General features: G+C 37.8%; 2 protein-coding genes across 3 annotated transcripts; both read right to left on the reverse strand.

Moving 5' to 3' along the window:
* Positions 1 to 918: 918 nt before the first annotated feature.
* On the reverse strand, positions 919 to 9,326 carry LOC103998927 (DEAD-box ATP-dependent RNA helicase 37). Of its 2 annotated transcripts, none has more exons than XM_009420553.3 (7): positions 9,177 to 9,326; positions 8,168 to 9,044; positions 7,961 to 8,044; positions 5,296 to 5,538; positions 4,273 to 4,440; positions 4,000 to 4,113; positions 919 to 1,796 (listed from the first exon to the last, which is right to left on the reverse strand). In XM_009420553.3, the coding sequence occupies exons 2-7, from the start codon at positions 8,915 to 8,917 to the stop codon at positions 1,284 to 1,286; spliced, it is 1,872 nt and encodes a 623-aa protein (XP_009418828.2). In that variant the 5' UTR covers positions 8,918 to 9,044; positions 9,177 to 9,326; the 3' UTR covers positions 919 to 1,283. The 2 variants fall into 2 exon arrangements, with proteins under 2 accessions (XP_009418828.2, XP_009418829.2); XM_009420554.3 differs by having other exon boundaries at positions 8,168 to 9,011; positions 9,177 to 9,310.
* A 1,385-nt stretch (positions 9,327 to 10,711) lies between these two features.
* LOC135593776 (carbon catabolite repressor protein 4 homolog 1-like) lies at positions 10,712 to 17,482 on the reverse strand. The gene is made up of 13 exons (XM_065084046.1): positions 17,250 to 17,482; positions 16,784 to 17,102; positions 15,337 to 16,093; positions 14,669 to 14,755; positions 14,498 to 14,581; positions 14,327 to 14,413; positions 14,153 to 14,239; positions 13,066 to 13,119; positions 12,877 to 12,968; positions 12,681 to 12,795; positions 12,454 to 12,604; positions 12,171 to 12,324; positions 10,712 to 10,911 (listed from the first exon to the last, which is right to left on the reverse strand). Exons 2-12 carry the CDS (start codon positions 16,939 to 16,941, stop codon positions 12,179 to 12,181), a joined length of 1,818 nt encoding a protein of 605 aa, XP_064940118.1. The 5' UTR covers positions 16,942 to 17,102; positions 17,250 to 17,482; the 3' UTR covers positions 10,712 to 10,911; positions 12,171 to 12,178.
* Positions 17,483 to 18,177: the final 695 nt, after the last annotated feature.

An 18,177-nucleotide genomic window follows, 5' to 3' on the forward strand; every position in this document is an offset into this window, starting at 1 on the left:
GAAACGAAAGTTGGTCGGGATCGACTCCTCTTAGATGTCTTGGGTGAATGACGACCAACCTGATGTGAGGTTAGTCAGCCCTTCCCCTTTAGATTGTTTGAATTCTCATAATATATCTTCCAAACATTGGTCCATTTATTGTAGCTGGATCCTCATAAAATCATCCATTGAATTTACCGATTGAGTCTAGGATTTGGTGGAGTAGAGTTATGGTATGGCAATCTATTGAACTCCACAGATGGGGAGTGGGTTGCTCCCTCGGTTGTGGTTCAATGGGCCAATGGCAATTGAGCTATTAATCGCGACGGCTATGGTTCAATGGGCCAAAGGCAATTGGCGTCACCTATTAGGTTTGCTGGGGCAAGAGTGGAGCGATGGCTTGTATCATGCTCGTTAGCGTCTACACCAATTGGGTGAGGTTAAAGAACACCTTAATAGGGATGAGTATGTGGCTCGGGGTCACCCCCGAGGATGAGAGCCCTGAGTCATTGAATAGATGCTAGTATCGTGTCGATATTTGCGTCAAGATGGATGCATTCACATGTGGAAAGGGTAGATGCTATCCCCTTGAGTGAAAGTACTATAGGTCAGGGGCAGAGCCTTCTCTCTGAGACGTTCTTTGAGAGAGTTAGTAGATAGACATTCTTATGACTATTAACACCGATAATCCCCTGTAATTTTTCTTCCGCCCCGACAAATCGCCCACTGCTTCGAACGTTTTCATCACTTCACAAAAGTTATGAACAGCCTTCAAGACTCCCGCTGCAAAGAACGATATACTACTGCTACTACTACTACATGTCAGGGAGACAGCATCACGTTATTCAGCAGCCTTCCCTCTTTCTCTTTTCCCTTTGGACATTTTATTAGATGTTCAGAAATTTACTACAATAACTCTAAAAAAAGACCAATCACAAAGAACCAAAAAGCCCTACCACCTCTTGTTCACTTCTCACTTCTTAAATCACTGGATACGATCATGTTCTGAAATGAAAGAAACAGCCCCAGATTACACCAATTAAGGAAAAAAAAACACTGAGAAAGAAACCCAAAATGGGCCGACAAAAATTTGACGGTCACCACCAACTCCTCAATATCAGAACGACGCAGACGTCCCCCTCCTGCAGTGGGGAACCAATTAGAAGATAGAATGTTGGACCAACAGAACACAAGAGAGATCATCCCCTAACTACATTAATCCTACACGTTGCAGAGACCTATTAAATCATATTCCTAAATAAGGGGAGGAACAATGTCAAGTTGTTTGGGAACCGTCAATGATCCTAATCCCAAGCACTTGTCACCCCAGCACTCCCGTAGCCACCACTCCCATAACCTGAAGACGCACCATATGATCCTCCTCCGTATCCACCGCCCCCGCTGTAGTAATCTCCTCCCCCGCCCCTGCTGAAGGCAGAATCTCTCCTGAAATCACGACCACCAAAGCGAGGCCCACCAGATCTCCGGTTTCTGCCACCGCCGCCGCCCCCGTGAGAACGAGCTGCAGCATAGCGGGAGAGCCACTGTGGCACCTCCTGGTTTGCTTCCTGCATAAGCTCAGACAACGACCTCGCCAGGGATGCATTGCTCTCATTGAAAAAAGCAGTCGCCAGACCTGAATTCCCAGCTCTGCCTGTCCTTCCAATACGGTGTACATAGTCATCAATATCATTGGGTAGGTCAAAATTGATGACATGTGCCACATGCGGAATATCTAACCCACGGGCTGCAACATCTGTTGCAACAAGAATAGGAGTTGCACCACTCTTGAAAGTTCGCAGAGCATGCTCTCTTTCCTGCAAATAAATAAATGACATGATATGTCAACAGAATGCTTTCTGAAACACAAACCTAGCATGTTTTCTCAAGGGAACAACATGCCGTACATTTGCAGAAAAGCAATCAAATAAAACTCCATACGGAGAGCACTGTCGGCCATCCCATATGAGAGAACCGGTTCATGCCAATTGTCAGATCTCATTTTTCGCACGTTTTAAGTTGGGCATCTTACGGACATGTCATAACAGCCATCAACCCACCACCATAGTTAACCAAATTAATGGCAGTATGACAACTGCAAGAGTAACAACAATGCATAATGTCCTCTTTTTTTTCAAGAAAGTAGTCGGCTTTAATTACTGAGAGGATAAGAACTACATAATGACCTTAGTTTTGTTCAGCAATATATAATGTCCTTTGTTTTGTTCAACAATACATAATGTCTTTGCCCTTAGTTTTGTTCACCATCAGTTTCAGACGTTAGGATATTCAATATGGATTTTTGCTGCATCATTGACCACTGTTAGAGATTTAGCTGGAGTTGCAAAATCAAAACTAAACAGAACTCAAAAGTGGGAATCTTCAATTTGGATTTCTTTTCATCATTGAACCAGTGTCAGATATTTATCTAGAATCTCAAAGTCCAAATATACACACATGATCACATGAGAACTAAGACAATGGTTGTCATAAGCATTAGTTCACAATAATTGTATGGGGATTGATTGACGAAGATAAAATCACGATGAGCAGGAACAATCAGACTGCTTCGGTGGGAAAGTAATTAGACAAATATAGTTTATGAAAAAAAATTATAATGTTAATGCATAAAATAAATTTTGATATAAATAAAAAATCAAATGCAAAATTTTTTACCTATAGTCCCTAGTTGTTAATAAAACAAAGACAAAAGATAAAAGATTAAAATTTGCATAAGAGATAAAGAATGAAAAGTAGTAGAATATATCATTAAGAATAATTACAATGCTTTAATTACAAATCACAGAATAATTATTATACATGTGATGCGAAAGACCGAAAACCTATCAACATGCAGCTTCAAAGAGAATGATGAACCTTATAATTTCCTTAATGTTTCTCTAATCACAATGATGAACTTTCTTTGAAGATTATGCCTATGAGATTTAAGATAAATCATTAGTTCCATGGCATCTAATTAAAAGATAATGCCTTATAAGGCTAAAGACTTCTTGATCTTCCCCTTTCATCTTCCAGTGTTATTTCCGGTCTATCTTTCATGGCAGACAATGAATATTTAAACAATGATGACAAACAACAAATGCAACAAATGCAACGGTCTCAAGAGGGTGGAGAGGTTAATCATAAACTAAAATATTGGAGTTTTAAGTAATCATCATGTGCCTTTATATTATAAAAAATTATAAGACAATTGTTTAGGTTAGTCATGCACCATGAGTCCAAGCATTGGATGGTTAAGAAACAATAAACAGAAAATTTTGTGCATCTGAGAAACAAATGTTAAGATGAACGCATGAAATTAGAAAAGATATAAAAGTGTATCCGTGAACATGTAAGTGCAGCCACATTGGAAATAATGAGAGGAGTATTTTAAGATGATAGTTCATGTTCAAATGAAAACTACAGATGTTGTGATTAAATGAGGTGAGTTGATTGGTTTTTGTGGTGTGAGATAAAGCAAATCTCAAAAGACTAGAAATAATTAAAAACAGATTCAATGCTCTTGATATTTCTACAAATATTGTCATGTGCAAAGACCAATGGAAGGAAAAAATTATGTAGCCTAACCCCATATACTTATACTTAAGACATTAGAGCATGTTGTTCATATCAAATCTGTCTATATAGACCAAGAGGTAAATCCTTCCAGCTGATACTAGCAACAAATATGCTTATGCGTGAACATGCACTAGCTAACCATTGTCACCTTCATATTGAACAAGAAAGTTATGCCTGATAAATATAGTGTTGCAAAGAAAAAGTCAGTCGTCCTTTTTTACTAATACTAGAAGATAAAATTACAGGACAAAAAGGACGGATCATGTTGTTTAGTATTCAGCACAATACTACACACTGTGGAAAAACAGAAGGTCCAAGCAAGATGGGAAAAAGAAGATGCTTATGAAATCCTAGACATAAAAGAAAACAAGTTGCCAGAGTGCTTTGGAACTAACAATACAAAAAAACCATGATTATTCGAGTACTACTAAATTTACCAACCTGCTGACTCCTATCCCCATGAATAGTGGTTGCAGGAAACCCATTCATACACAGCCAGTGTTCCAATGAATCAGCTCCTCTTTTTGTCTCCACAAAGACCAAAGTTAAAGCTTGCTGCATAGTTTTAAAAAAAAATCAGTCACTTACAGAACCAACAGAACATCACCAATACAATGAGACACACAAGAAAATAGAAGTATATACACACTTTAAATTGACAGGACACAATGTTCAAGAACAACACAAAAACACATTAAATAGGTTGAGCCTTACTTTTCCATGAGCACCACTATCTCTTTGGGCATGAAGAAGGTCCATAAGGTGGCTTCTTTTGTCTGAATCAAGTACAAACTCCACTCTCTGAACAATCAAATCAGTACTAGAACCAACTCTTCCAACAGCAAGAAAGATGTAACTATAAAGGAAGTCAGAAGCCAATCTCTGCATGATTTAACTTTAAATATCAACAATTGCTTAAAGTAAAATGCGGGAAAACCATATGAAAGTACAGGCCAATAAGAAACAGATAAGCATGCCAATATAAAAATATTCTATATCTCAATAATTGATAAAAGGAGCAGCAAAAAACAAGATATGTATATCAACAGAAAAGACATGAGAAGACTGAAAATAGCTTAGGTAAACAAACCAATGACCGATAAACAAAGAGACCAAAAACAAACCAATCAAATTAGTACTGAATCTTCAACAATTTCCAATCCCATTCATCAAGGAACTGTTTACATATATATTATTCTACTAAAAAAATTATCCTAGCATACCATCATTAATAATATTAACAGTTCTTGTGGAAAACAATAACTTATTCCTTTCTCCCTCAGCATCGTCCACAAAGCTAGTTACTAAACCATTATTCTGTTCTTTGAGCTTATATACAACTCATCTAACAATGACGACCACCATCAATACTTATATACAATATTCAATGCAGTATTTAAACCAGTGGAACACTTAATACACCACATATATAGAACCAAAACCATAATAACTATAATCAATAAATTTCTCTGAGAATAAGAGTTTGCAATTATGAAGAATCATGCAAGACATAAACAACTCAAGTAACAGATATCTGGAAAGGAAAATATAAAATCAAATCAAGAAAAAAAACTTGGAAATATAAAAAACACTCGCCAAACTTCAAAATAATCACCCAGTATAACAAGAAAGCAGTCATAATGGCATGTAGAAGATTGCCACAATGTTTATAAAATCATACTATGCACCACAATCAGTCATCGAACAAAAGGTCTTTCAACAATGAGGTTAACTAGCCTGTATCTCCTTTGGAAATGTTGCACTGAACAGCATAGTCTGCCTTTGGCCTCGTGAAGGCATGTCCATTTGTTCAACAATTCTTCGAATTTGTGGCTCAAAACCCATGTCAAGCATTCTGTCAGCCTCATCTAAGGCCAAGTATTTAATGTGTTGCAATGAAACTCTAGCTCTCTCAAGCATATCTACTAGACGACCAGGAGTTGCCACAAGAATGTCAACACCCCTTTCCAAATCTCGCAACTGCAAATATGGATCATCAATAAAATAAGCATAACACTAGAAACAAGAGAGAGAATGACACAAAATAACAAATTCCAACATTTAATTCCCTTTGTTACTCTGCAATATTTGAATGTACTGAAACAAGGAAACTGACTTCAGAGATACAAGATAGTTGGATAAATAAGGTTTTAAGAATTGTCATCCAATAACATACATTAATGCACAATCATGGATGAGTTAAAGCTACATTTTGGCATGACACCAACAAGAAAAAACATTATCTAATCCACAATTAACAACTTCTGGGAAGTTCCTTTCATCTTGTTCAATCAGATAATTATTCAAAAAATTAAGAATTAACAATCATAACAATTAACAAGATAACATGAATAAAAAAAAAATCAGCCATTTGATTCTTCCTTCTCGACTTATTTCTCGTTCTTCTTACTGTCTTCTCCTTAATCTCTCCTATCCATTTTTCTTCTCAGTACGTTCATTTTTCTTCCTAATGTGAGTACTAAGGTCTCTACTTAAGCCTAAAGCCTTCATTTATGTTGTTCAAAGCTTTCACATATAATTCTTCTGAACTTCTCCATTCAACTTCTCTTTACCTAATTTTATCCCTAGAACTTTCTTACAATTTGTCCCAAACAAAAAAAAACCACTTATTAAAGTTCATCCATCCCTCTTACTTCTTTCTAGGTGGCTTTTCTGTTTCATATTCGATGACTTATATCTGGAGATTTGTTATTCTCCATTCAACTTCTTTATTTTACCCATAGCTGGATCGATGACTTATATCTGGAGATTTGTTATTCTCCATTCAACTTCTCTTTACCTAATTTTATCCCTAAAACTTTCTTCCAATTTGTCCCAAACAAAAAAAAACCACTTATTAAAGTTCATCCATCCCTCTTACTTCTTTCTAGGTGGCTTTTCTGTTTCATATCCAATGACTTATATCTGTAGATTTGTTATTCTCCATTCAACTTCTTTATTTTACCCAATGCCAGGGGGCTTATAGGTCCTACTAAGGAACCTGTCTGGCGAACAAAAAGTCAAGCAATTACAAGGGGACTCATGGATACAAATAAGTTCTGCCTTGCTCAGATGGCTTCATTCAAATGATCACTACGATATACTACTCAATGAACAATTTGAAAAAATATACAGCCAACAACACTTTGTTAGAGACAATACCACAATGATCCGTTCCAGAAATAAAATGTCAACCACCAAACAGAGTTCTTGTTGATAGCACAAACATACTTGCTTCTGCACTAAGAATCTCATTCTGTCACGTTTAGACATAATATATGCAGTATATTTAGATGTTTCTTAATAACATATCTATAAGCCATAGTGCTACATTTCGCCTGGACCATTACAATGACCTGTCGGGTTGGCAGCATTAAGCATAGACATGCCTCACAATACCATATATACTTAGATTTTAAAAGAAGTTCCAGGACACGTTCCAGCATGCCATGTGTTGAAACGCCAACACTTATGAGATCCATACCAGTCTAGCCAAAAACCAGCATGGTTCGCATAGCTGAAAGCCTAAAACGTCGAACCATGCTATAAACAGATATACGAATATCTACATACAACAAACAAGTCAAGATTCAGAAGAAAAGGTCCAGCATCAACAGCTTGTCTCAAGCAAGTATCCACTCTCATCTTTCCAAAACAACTACCCAATGTATGCAGAAATGGAGGTTAACAGAGGAAAAAAACAAAACAACAGCAAGCAAAGATCTATGTCTATTGCTAAATGATTGCTATAACCATGATTCACCCATGTTATCCAGTCAATAAGAGAGCTATACTACAGTAGTTTCACCAAATATAAGAAATTTATTTCATAATTAATATCATTTTGTTATGTGAAATTATTATACTTCACAATGTTCAGACCAAAACTTCAGCTGTTTCTAGTGTCTTCAGAAATATTTCAACAAACAGACAAGCTTCTCCACTAAAGATCAGAATTTATAATTAACATAGTAGAGTCAAAGTTGTACTAACATGGGTTTATAAGATTGGCATTACAAGTATTTTTGTTCCTTGATACCAAAGAATGAAGGAATTTTATTTGTTCATACTCCAACTCCGACCACACATCAACAGAAATGAAAGGATCATAACAAATTTCACAACTGAGTACATTTTCCTCTTTTTTCCTCAGTAAGTTATCCAAATTTCTTCTGAAATATCACATCCTAGTTTCTTTTACTCCCTCCAACAATGGCCTCAAGTATATGCATCTCAATTACAAAAATTTACATATAGACAAAAACAGGATGAGCCACATGTTAATATACAATTAATAAAACCTGGGGATGATAATGATTAGATGTTGCAACAGAATGCCACAAGTTACATCCTGCTAAAATCAACTCAAAGTAAATCTTCACTAACAGTATGAAAAGCAAACCTGTTGATTAATTGGAGCACCACCATAGGCAACGACAACCCTGACACCAGTCTGGTAAGCAAACTTCCTAGCCTCTTCATGTATCTAAGTTACCAAAACAGAATCCAACAAAATAAAAGGTGAGGCAGATGAACAAGGAAAATAATACTCATAGAAAACAGTATTCACTGTAAAATTACTGAAGAAAAACTAAATTATACAGCATACCTGAACAGAAAGCTCGCGGGTAGGTGATAAAATCAGTGCGAGTGGGTAAGAAGTCCTTGAGCCTCTTTGCCTTGGTCCAGGTGGTCCACTCATGATACCACTTATAATCGGAAAGCAGAAAGCTGCTGTCTTTCCCGACCCTGTCTGAGCACAGGCCATCAGGTCCCGCCCAGCAAGTGAAATTGGGATCGCATGTCGCTGGACCGGGGTTGGCTTCACATACTTGCACCGTCTAATGTTCTCATTCAGTGCATCGCCCAAATCAATCTCTGCAAATGTGTTCACCGGTGGGGGCACATTCTCGCCGCTCGTCTCAACAGGTATGTCCTCGTAGGCATCAAAGTTGATCCCAGAATTTTCTTGGCTACTGAACGTAGCTTCTGTGGTCTCATCATCGTTCGCAAAAGGATTCACCTCACGGTCCCTCCGGGAGTGCCAACCGCCCTGTCCACCTCTCCCACCACCAGAGATGGGGCGACCCACGTCACGGATGGGGCCACTGCCCCAGCGGCTTGCACCAGCTGGCGCGGCACCAGCAGGCGGCTGTCTAGCAGCCGACGGACCATCGGCGAGGGTCGGCGCCAGAGGCTCAGAAGATGGCTGGCGGTTCCGAAGATGAGGAGGAACGTAGGCGGGGCGACCACCGCGGGAGGGGGCCGCCGCGACAGACGAAACGTTACTAGGAGAGGCACTGGTCGCGGCCGCCGAGATTTCGGCGTTCGCGACTGCATCAGCCCATGAAGATCGCATAACTCGGGAAGCAAATCCGAACCCTTTCCAACCCAAACCTTCAAGAAAGGAACAGATGGACGCAGCAATCGACCCGCGCGCTCAAGATTACACCCTTGCGCCACAAAACAAGCCGCAAGATCAAACACTTCCTCGGGAAAGAACACCAAATCGAAACCAGAAAACGAATCAGCAAAAAGAATCAAGAAAAGAAGGCAGGCCAAGCATTGATCGGAGAGAGGGAAGGAATCAGAAGAGAGAGCTTAACAGCGAAGGGTACCTGATGAGAACCAGTTGAAACCCTAGGACGGATGGAGTCGTCGTCGGAAAGAGAGGAAGAATCGAAATAGATGGAGGAAAGAACTGGAAACCCTAGAAAGAGAGAACTATCTCCGATTGCCCCCCCTTTTTGTTCCTTTAAATATATTAATTAAGCATTTATAGAGAACTAAACATGTATTTAGAATGATTTCTTGGAAAATTATTTTAATATAGCTATACAAAGTTTATTTTTGACAAGGGCAAAATTCATGACTACAAATCCGCATGGGACCCGCCCCTAACGGGACAATAAATGGGATTTCCATCTATCAATATATGGGTATATATATGGGTCAATTGAACCTTTAGACTGGGTTGAATCTTGATTAAATTAATTATAAATTACTTGATTTTAATTAAATTAAATAAAATAACATCTCAAAGAAATAGATTCAACATTCAATTATTATTATTATTATTTATTTTAATATTATTAATTAGTTTTGATAATATTTTTTATTTTTTAAAAAAATTATTCGATCAAATCTCAATAGCTATATTTGTATCAAAACCAAAAGCATTGGAATAATTCATTCAGAAAAGCTCTCACTTGCATCACGTTTTTTCCGTAAATGAAGAAATATTTTCTTCTTGACTTTTAAAATTTATTGTACTATCTATATTAAATTAAGTCAAATCAAATTAGACCAATCAAATTTGAATTGGCTTAAACCAATTCAAATGAATCGGTTCAGAAAGTTTTGATTAGAATAAAATTACTCCAAATCTCCTGCAAAACAAATATCTTATGCCATGTACCAGAAAGTGGCGTGGGATGAGGAGGACGCAGCTTTCACCAGGGAACAACCAAGTCATGGCAGAAGAAGCAGGGAAAGCATGCAGAATCAACGGCCAAAAGCTCAGAGATCACAAGGAAATAGGAACCCTATTCTAATCTGCTACCTTCTGTTAATTACGCAGTCTTGTATTAACCATGATTAAGACATACTTTACCAGGATAAATATGTTAAGGCACCCTTCAAGAATTGTGCTCAATAAAGAATAGCAATATCATTGATCAGCATGGACTACAAAGGCATGACTTTCTTGCTGCGAGTCAACCAATTTGATTGAACTGCTGTGACAAGATAATTTCAGTACACATTTTGTTTGGAACACTGCTTTAAAAGCAATGCGGCAGACACCCAAAAAAATGACACCCTAATCAACATTAAATGTGGGAATGATCAAGAGGAAATGATGCCTATATAAAGCAACCAGGTAAACAAGATTAAGAGAGATGAAGACGACGTTTGACATGACAACTAATATTGGCAATGTCTACTTTCAGAATGGCTCTATGAAGGACCTCAATCTACAGCAAGTAGATGAGTTGGGAACACTGTTGCTCTGCCATGTGGGCTGTATGAGTTAATAGCACCAAAAAGGTTTCCTATAACTGTTAGGAATACAGATTGCTGCAGACATACTGATCAAGTCAAATGGGTAGAGAGAGAGAGAGAGAGAATTTACTTGGATCATATAGCCTAAGAGTTGAACAAAAAGGAACATATTTTGCATAATTGCCTATGAGAAAGTACAATGATACATATAACTGATGACCCGTGAGGGATACATGATGAAAAGAGCAGTGGAAACAATATCTACCTCCTTCGAGAAACTGATCTGGTGAACCCTTCTCGAACAACCGACTCTTTTGTTTAATACAACACAAACAAATCAGGCCAAAGGACCTGCAAAGCCATAGAAGAGAGCAGTCAAGTACAAGGAAGGGGTACTGCATGATCCCAAGTAATATAACTTCTTAAACAAACAGCATCAACCGCATTCTCCAAAAAATAAAGTTCCAATAAGTGGGCAAATTAAGCATCAACATCGCCAAAGAAGGTAAATCATTGGAGCGATGGGCAACAATAACCAAATGCGAGATTCCAAAACCTCTGAAGCCATAACAAGAATGAACATTCACTCACGATAAACAAGAGTCAGGGAACAACTCCATGGCATGCCTTGGGGCAAATCATTGATGGAAGGATAGTGGAGTTAATAGCAAAAATTCATATCAGGCAACTGACACGATAACCACAGAGAAGGAAAAAAAGATATAGACAAAAGATAACTATATACCGGTACACTGAAAACAAACCATGGTGAGAAACAATCACACTGAATTAGCAGAAACAAAGATATAAATTTCATCTATGAATACACATTCACAGAAGTTCTATGCTATGAGATTCTGATGGAATTCTATATTTCACAATCTTGATCACAACATGACATCATGATTAACAGCATCTTTTTATGACAATTTTTACCATAGTTCCAAAACCTAATACCATGTTATATCATATACCATACATTTGCCACATGCTAAATGACTAGTCATCTCTTAACAAGGCATGGAAGACCATGTCATACTTTGATGAGTCATGACAACGTTGTTTCCCCATGCATTTAATACCTCAAATTGTAATTGCAAATGCAACTTACAGATGCAATCAGAATGAAAACCGGGAAAATCTAATTAGGTTGAGATCAATCCACATCTGATCTAACCCTCAAGCAAGATCTGATCAGATCCAAAATTTTAATGGATTGGTTTACAGTTGTTTCGAATCCAACATACATATTTGGATCTCCAACTCAATCTAGAGAGGAAGAAAACTGGAGACAGTAAGTTGTCAAATTCAATGGCAGCATTGGCTACAAGCAGCAGAGAGAAAGGGAGGGGAGTAGAGCAGCCAAAGTGATGGGAAGAGAATTGTATATGACACTGATGGCAGCAAAAAGAGGGCAAGAATGATAAAGAGGGAGCTGTACATACAGTTATTGGTAGAACAATTAGTTATTGGAACATCCCAGTATACATTCATTCCATCTAATATCTGGTACACACAGGATTTGCTACAGTACATAAGCTAAACATTTTAATGGGTTATAATTGGAAATAACAAAAAGGCTACCAAAAAATAAAATATTTTCTACTTACTACTTGTTTCAGCGTCTAATTCTAGGCTTGCACCGAAATTCTGCTAGAAGTGCTATATGATCAGATGACCATTCAGGAGAAGGGATTGCAGTGTTCTTGCGCAGGTTCTCCTCGTCTAAGAGCTCCAACAGAGATTCTACCGAAAGTGAGTCCGCTAAAGAAAAAAGCAAGATATCTTTAAGACAATTTGCATAAGATATTCTGAAAAACCTTTAAACACCAAAAAAGAAATCAAGAAAAGCATTTACAGTATACATTCAATTTACTAGAAAAGCATGTACACCTGTGTAAAATATGTAATCAACAGTGCCAATAAAATCCCTGGTGCAATTTGTAAACAAAGGTTCATGTGTTGAGGCATCCATTCTCCTCCTCTGCTGCTCTAGTCCAGGACTGACTCCAACCATTCTTGCAAATGATGAGTATGCACTGACCTGTGTGCATGTGCATATATGTTAACACCAAGAAAAGCTTAATTGTAAACACAAAGAGAAGTAAATAAAAAATTACCAATGGAAGCTGGTGAGTTATCTTGCTTGTAGGGCGCAGAATCCCCAAGGGATCTACAGCCAAATCTAGATGCAGTGGTTCAACTTTGCCATTTGCAAGAAGCGCATGAGGGGCACTACATTCATAACACTCATTTATATACTATGATTTCCTCTGTTTATGTAAATAGTGAAACTGACTAGAAAAAAGTGTAGACCTTCCTGGTACAGCGTTAAAATCTCCACAAACCAGCATCGGAATATCTGCACTAACAGCAATTTTCTCCAATCCTTTTAAAAGAGTATGAACCTGAGAGTATCAAATCGGCAAGAACATAATAATGATTTGAAAGAAAAACAAATGTAGCAATACTTACACAAAATATAGAGCAGGATAGAACAAATACCTGCCAAAGCTTAACATCCTTATGTTCATGATGGACACTTACGTGCGTGTTTGCCTGCATGGATGGTTAAAAACAAATGATTAAGAAAGTTACAAAACCTTACATTAGTAGCAAGAAAAACAAATTATATATGTATTTATGCAGAAAATTTTAGCCAATGACTTCAACAGAGCACACACTTTCCTAACATGTTGGAAAATAAAAGCAAGTAAAAGAAGAACAAAATATTCTATTGTTGGCTTGTTGCACAAAAGATAAAGCCTAAAGGAAAGCTCCAATAGCAACCAATTAAAATGATTCATCCACCAAATCAAAATGTAACACCATGCTTCATACTGATATCTATTTTCCCAACAAACTAAATATGATCTATAACAAAATCTCATATTTGTCGAAGAATTCTCTATCATACTTTCAACTGCCAATGATCTAACTCTCCCCAATTTTATTTGTGAAGATTACTTGCAACAATAAAGAGCAGCATTTGCCTTGATCAGAAAAAACCATCCAATTGTTGAAAGAAAAATATTTTTGATGCCTCTGAGAGGATATTATCATGATCATTGTAGTTGAAACACAATTCAAATTGCACCAAATTCTTCCAAACAAAAAGTTAAGGCACATCTCAAAAATATTCTGTACAGAAATTCGAAAATTCCATAGAAAATGTCTTTCCTAGAGAAAATCTCTTTCATGATTTGTTTTAGAGGTAACAACACATACACATAGAGGCACACAAACATATATGAACAATTCCTCTTCAGACTTCTAGGAAAAGGTAATATTCGAGTTTTCAGGAACTTTATCTGGACAATGAAAGAAGTTTAATAAATCCTTTACCAGCTTTGTCTTTTTCCATAAAAAAAATCCTTAGAACCAAGCTTAACCATAAAGAACTTCAATTAGAAAGATGTAAAATATGATATAAAAGAGTTCGTCTTAAAAGCTTGACCAATTTATGGTTCATATGTACCTTAAAATCTTAACATTTTAAGCACATAACAAAACATATTCATAAGCCAAATAGATAGTAACTGTTATACAGTATGTAACTTTAGAAAAAAAAAACAATATATTAAAAAATCACCACACAAATTAGCTGCCTCTTTCCAGAATTGTCAGTGCCATGGTTACTAAATTTTGCTTCCAGAACCACAATGAGGGCAATATTATCCTACAGATAAATAAACATCAATAAGAATGAGGGACAAGTAGCAACTATTAAAAATGTTAAGAAAACTATATTTGAAGGGCCAACTACCTTTATTAAACGACTCAAAGCAACTTTCTTCTGACCAGCTGTCATTGCAACATCTGTTACAGACTGTGCAGCCTTGTTGAATTCAACCTGCAAACAGACACTAAGTCAATCCTACATTGCATTAGATAACATCAATCAGCACACAGGAAATAAATTGCAAGGTGCAGCTACCTCATATTTTTTTACATGTGAAAATCTGTCCCTGCGGAAAAATGTAGCACAACCATCAACAGCATTTGAGTTGCCACCATAAACCTGAACCCCAACAATTACATTACCATGTGTAGGAGACAAAGTGATAGAACATGAAAATAATCGAGACAATTCAAAATGAAAGTAAACCTCTGAAGTTTTTTTCTTGTAAAGTGCTTGATATCCATGTTTATCAAGTTCCGGGGCAAAGAATTCTTCAAAATGGTCATTCTGGACCTGTAAAATATGTTAATTGCTAATAGTTAGTTTTCCTTACAGTAAAATCTAGTGATATTACAAAACTAAGAAACAAAATATTTCTTGTAGGATTATATATGAGGCGCATCAGAATACAGAGATTTACTCCATTGCCAACATTAACATGTTCATATACATTGCTGCAAAATGCAGGCAAGCAACAGGTACTGATATAGTTCATAGCAAAATCAATCAACAAGAAGCTCCATGAAGAAAAAGGATATAGGTACAGGGAAAAAATTTCTTTAATTACCTAGGTTCATATCTGATGTGTAAAATTGCCCATAAACAAAAAAATAATAATTCTTTGTTTTTTCTTTAATTGATTTCATATATACCTCGTTATTTAACAAATAAGATTATGTAAAATAACATTACACATATCCTATTAATAACTATCATAAGGGCATGTTGTTGGTCATATTTAGCTAAAAATTATAGGAATTCCAGGCAATAAGATTGCAAATAGACCAGAAAGATCAAAGAAAAGCTAAAATTTTCACTTAAGAGGATATTTAATATTTTTCTACAACATAAAAAATCAAATTTGGAATATGTACCTCTTGAAGACAAAGTATATCAGCATGGTAGCCAATTATTTCCCGCAACAAGTTTTGCCTGCGGTAGGGCCATGAAAGGGCCCAAGTTGGGCAGTAGCTATACGCCTCGCTTGTGGCATAGGCATCAGAGAGAATGTTGTATGAAAGAACTGAGAAAGTCCCAGAAGATGTTCGCCCATCTAGATCCAATTGCCCCAAGAGGTCACCATTCACTGGAACCATGTGACGTGGAGTCGGAGAAGGTGCTGGAATTACACGGGATGTCAAAACAGTATTTACATTTCCAACAGGTATTCTTGTCTCCACATCTACAGCTACACATTCAAACTTAAGAACATGGTTAATATCATCAGCTGTTGGTGTGTACGTCCTAGAACGAGCAACTTCAGACCAAGCTTCCCCACTTTTATCAGCAACAGTTGTAGGATATACAGAAATTGGACCATTATTAAGGCCTGGACTCTGAAGTAAATTGGGTGCAATACCACAGAGCCCTGGGTTAAAACTTCCAGATCCACTACTATTAAAACGTCCAAAGACCTCTTCCTCATCAGTTCCATTTTCACTTGCTGCTTTCTTTGCTCGTTCATGCAACGAACGATGATGCTGCCAAGCATCAGAGAAGCACCTTGGTGTACAATGGTAACTCTTGGCGATGGGCACTTTCTCCTTAAGGCAGACCAAACACTGCAGAGTTGCTTGCTCAGTCGGATGCACACTGCATACAGCAACTTTTTGGTCACCCAGATTTCGGTACCTGCAGGAACCCAAAAAGGTGTAAGGAAGACTGAAAAATATGTTCATACAAAAGCAGAGAGCGCAGACCACTAAAGAATTAACTTCTCTTAACAAAAATGTTTCACGTTCTCATAAGATCAATCGAAGGTAATGTTAAGGATCAAATATGAGCTTCCTGACAACAAGCCACACGAATTCATTTGAAACAGCATGCAACATCACAACCAACAATCCTGGAATGAGAAGACCACACAAAGAAAAATTATGCCAAAAAGCTTATCAATTTTAGTGCCTCATAAGGCCCCTTTTCCTCTATAAGTACCTTAGGTAATCATCAAGTCCCTCTAATATAATTGAGCTGGATAACTCAGCAAATGAGGTGAACAACTGTCAGTTCAGGTATCTATATGGAACTATGGTATCCAACTAGAGAACACTTCATCTGGTAGGAAACCTGCCACTGAGAAAATTATGCAGCACCAACGAAGGTGCAGTGATTTTATATCTAAAAATCTATGCAAAATATCATCCTAATACATATAATTGGAAAAAAAAAACAAAAAACAAAATAAGGAAGAAAATATGGAAATGAAGTGCCACTAATAACAAACGAGAAGACAGAAACCTGATATTGAAGTAAAATCGATCCTTGGAGAAAGAAAGACGATCAGGAGACAAATCAAAGGAAGTACACGACGCGACAACTCACCACTTATATCTCATGCAGTAGCCATTGAGCGGGGCAGACTCGGGGACGTCGTCGTTTGAGATGGAGCCATCGGGCCAGCGCAAGAGAACATAGGGCGTGATCTCGCAGCCAACGACGGGTATCTCCGACGGCAGATGAACCCGCAGCACGGTCAGCATGCTTCCCCGCCCTCCAATTCCACCCTCCCAAGTCCAAGCCCTAGCCCCAAAGCCTCCTTTACCACCAACCCCGATCCCGCAAGCGCGGCGCTGATTCCAGACAGGCGGCGGCGGCGGGGACCCGCCATCACCCGGTCCTGGGTTTCGCCAGCGTTGACCACCTGAAATCCACCACCCACCAATCAGGAAGTGGCTCCAAGGCGCGCAATCGAACAAAGAGAGGGAACAAAAACACGAAAAAGGAGCTCATTTCGACGAATCTTAGAAGAAGCAGGCGCCAGGGGAATCGTTGTCCAAAAAAATCGTACCTTTAGGTCGGTCCTCGGCTGGAAATCGTTGGCAAAGGGGGGCCGAGGAGAAGCTGGACGGGAGGAGATTGGGGCGACTGGGGAGCGAGGTGTAAGAGAGAAGAGGGGATTGGAGATTAGGGTTTTAAGGGCGAGGAGGAGGACGAAGACGGGCCTGGTTGAGTCGAGACAGTGCGCCTCTATGTGAGATGGATTGCTGTGTGTGTGCGTGAGAGAGAGAGAGAGAGAGAGAGAGAGAGAGAGATGGCATCGTTGAGGAGTATTTAAAGATCGATGATTGCGATCTATTGTGGATATTTTGTGTCGTAATGACTTCCGTCTGTGAAGGGAAACGAAAGGGAAAAAATAAAAATAAAAATAAAAAATCCTCGATATATATATTCCTCCCAAATTAATGATTTTATATCTGTCTAAACCTAAAATATATATATAAATGCCAATAGTTATTCCTCATCAAATTGGTCATTATCAAACATCATATTTGGACAAATTTTATGAAAAACCCTTAAGTTTTGTTTCATAGTTTTTATTTTTATTTTATTCATGTATAGTGTCTTTATTTTCTTAGAAAGCATATTAATGGCCCCATTGTCGTTCTTCTACCACACTCTCACCTCACACTCCAGTATGTCTTCTACGCCTTTGCCACCTGACTTGATCTCCTTCCTCTTGTTTTCTTCTTTGCACATGAATCATCTAACTCGATCTCTCATATGAGTGATATTATCTTGTTTACCCCTATAACCTCTGTTACCATTCTCTATAGATTTACTTAAGTCAATGGAAACTCCTTCCTCTATTCCAGATGGACATTATTAATCATTGTCTCTACTCGAGACATCGATAAAGAAGCTCCTCAAAGAAAGAGAAGGAGCAAGACTCGTTTCTTCGGAAGAATGAAATGTTAAGTGATAAGAGCATAGAGGAT

The sequence above is a fragment of the Musa acuminata genome, chromosome BXJ1-9 (assembly GCF_036884655.1).
Source record: "Musa acuminata AAA Group cultivar baxijiao chromosome BXJ1-9, Cavendish_Baxijiao_AAA, whole genome shotgun sequence".
Lineage (NCBI taxonomy): Eukaryota > Viridiplantae > Streptophyta > Magnoliopsida > Zingiberales > Musaceae > Musa > Musa acuminata.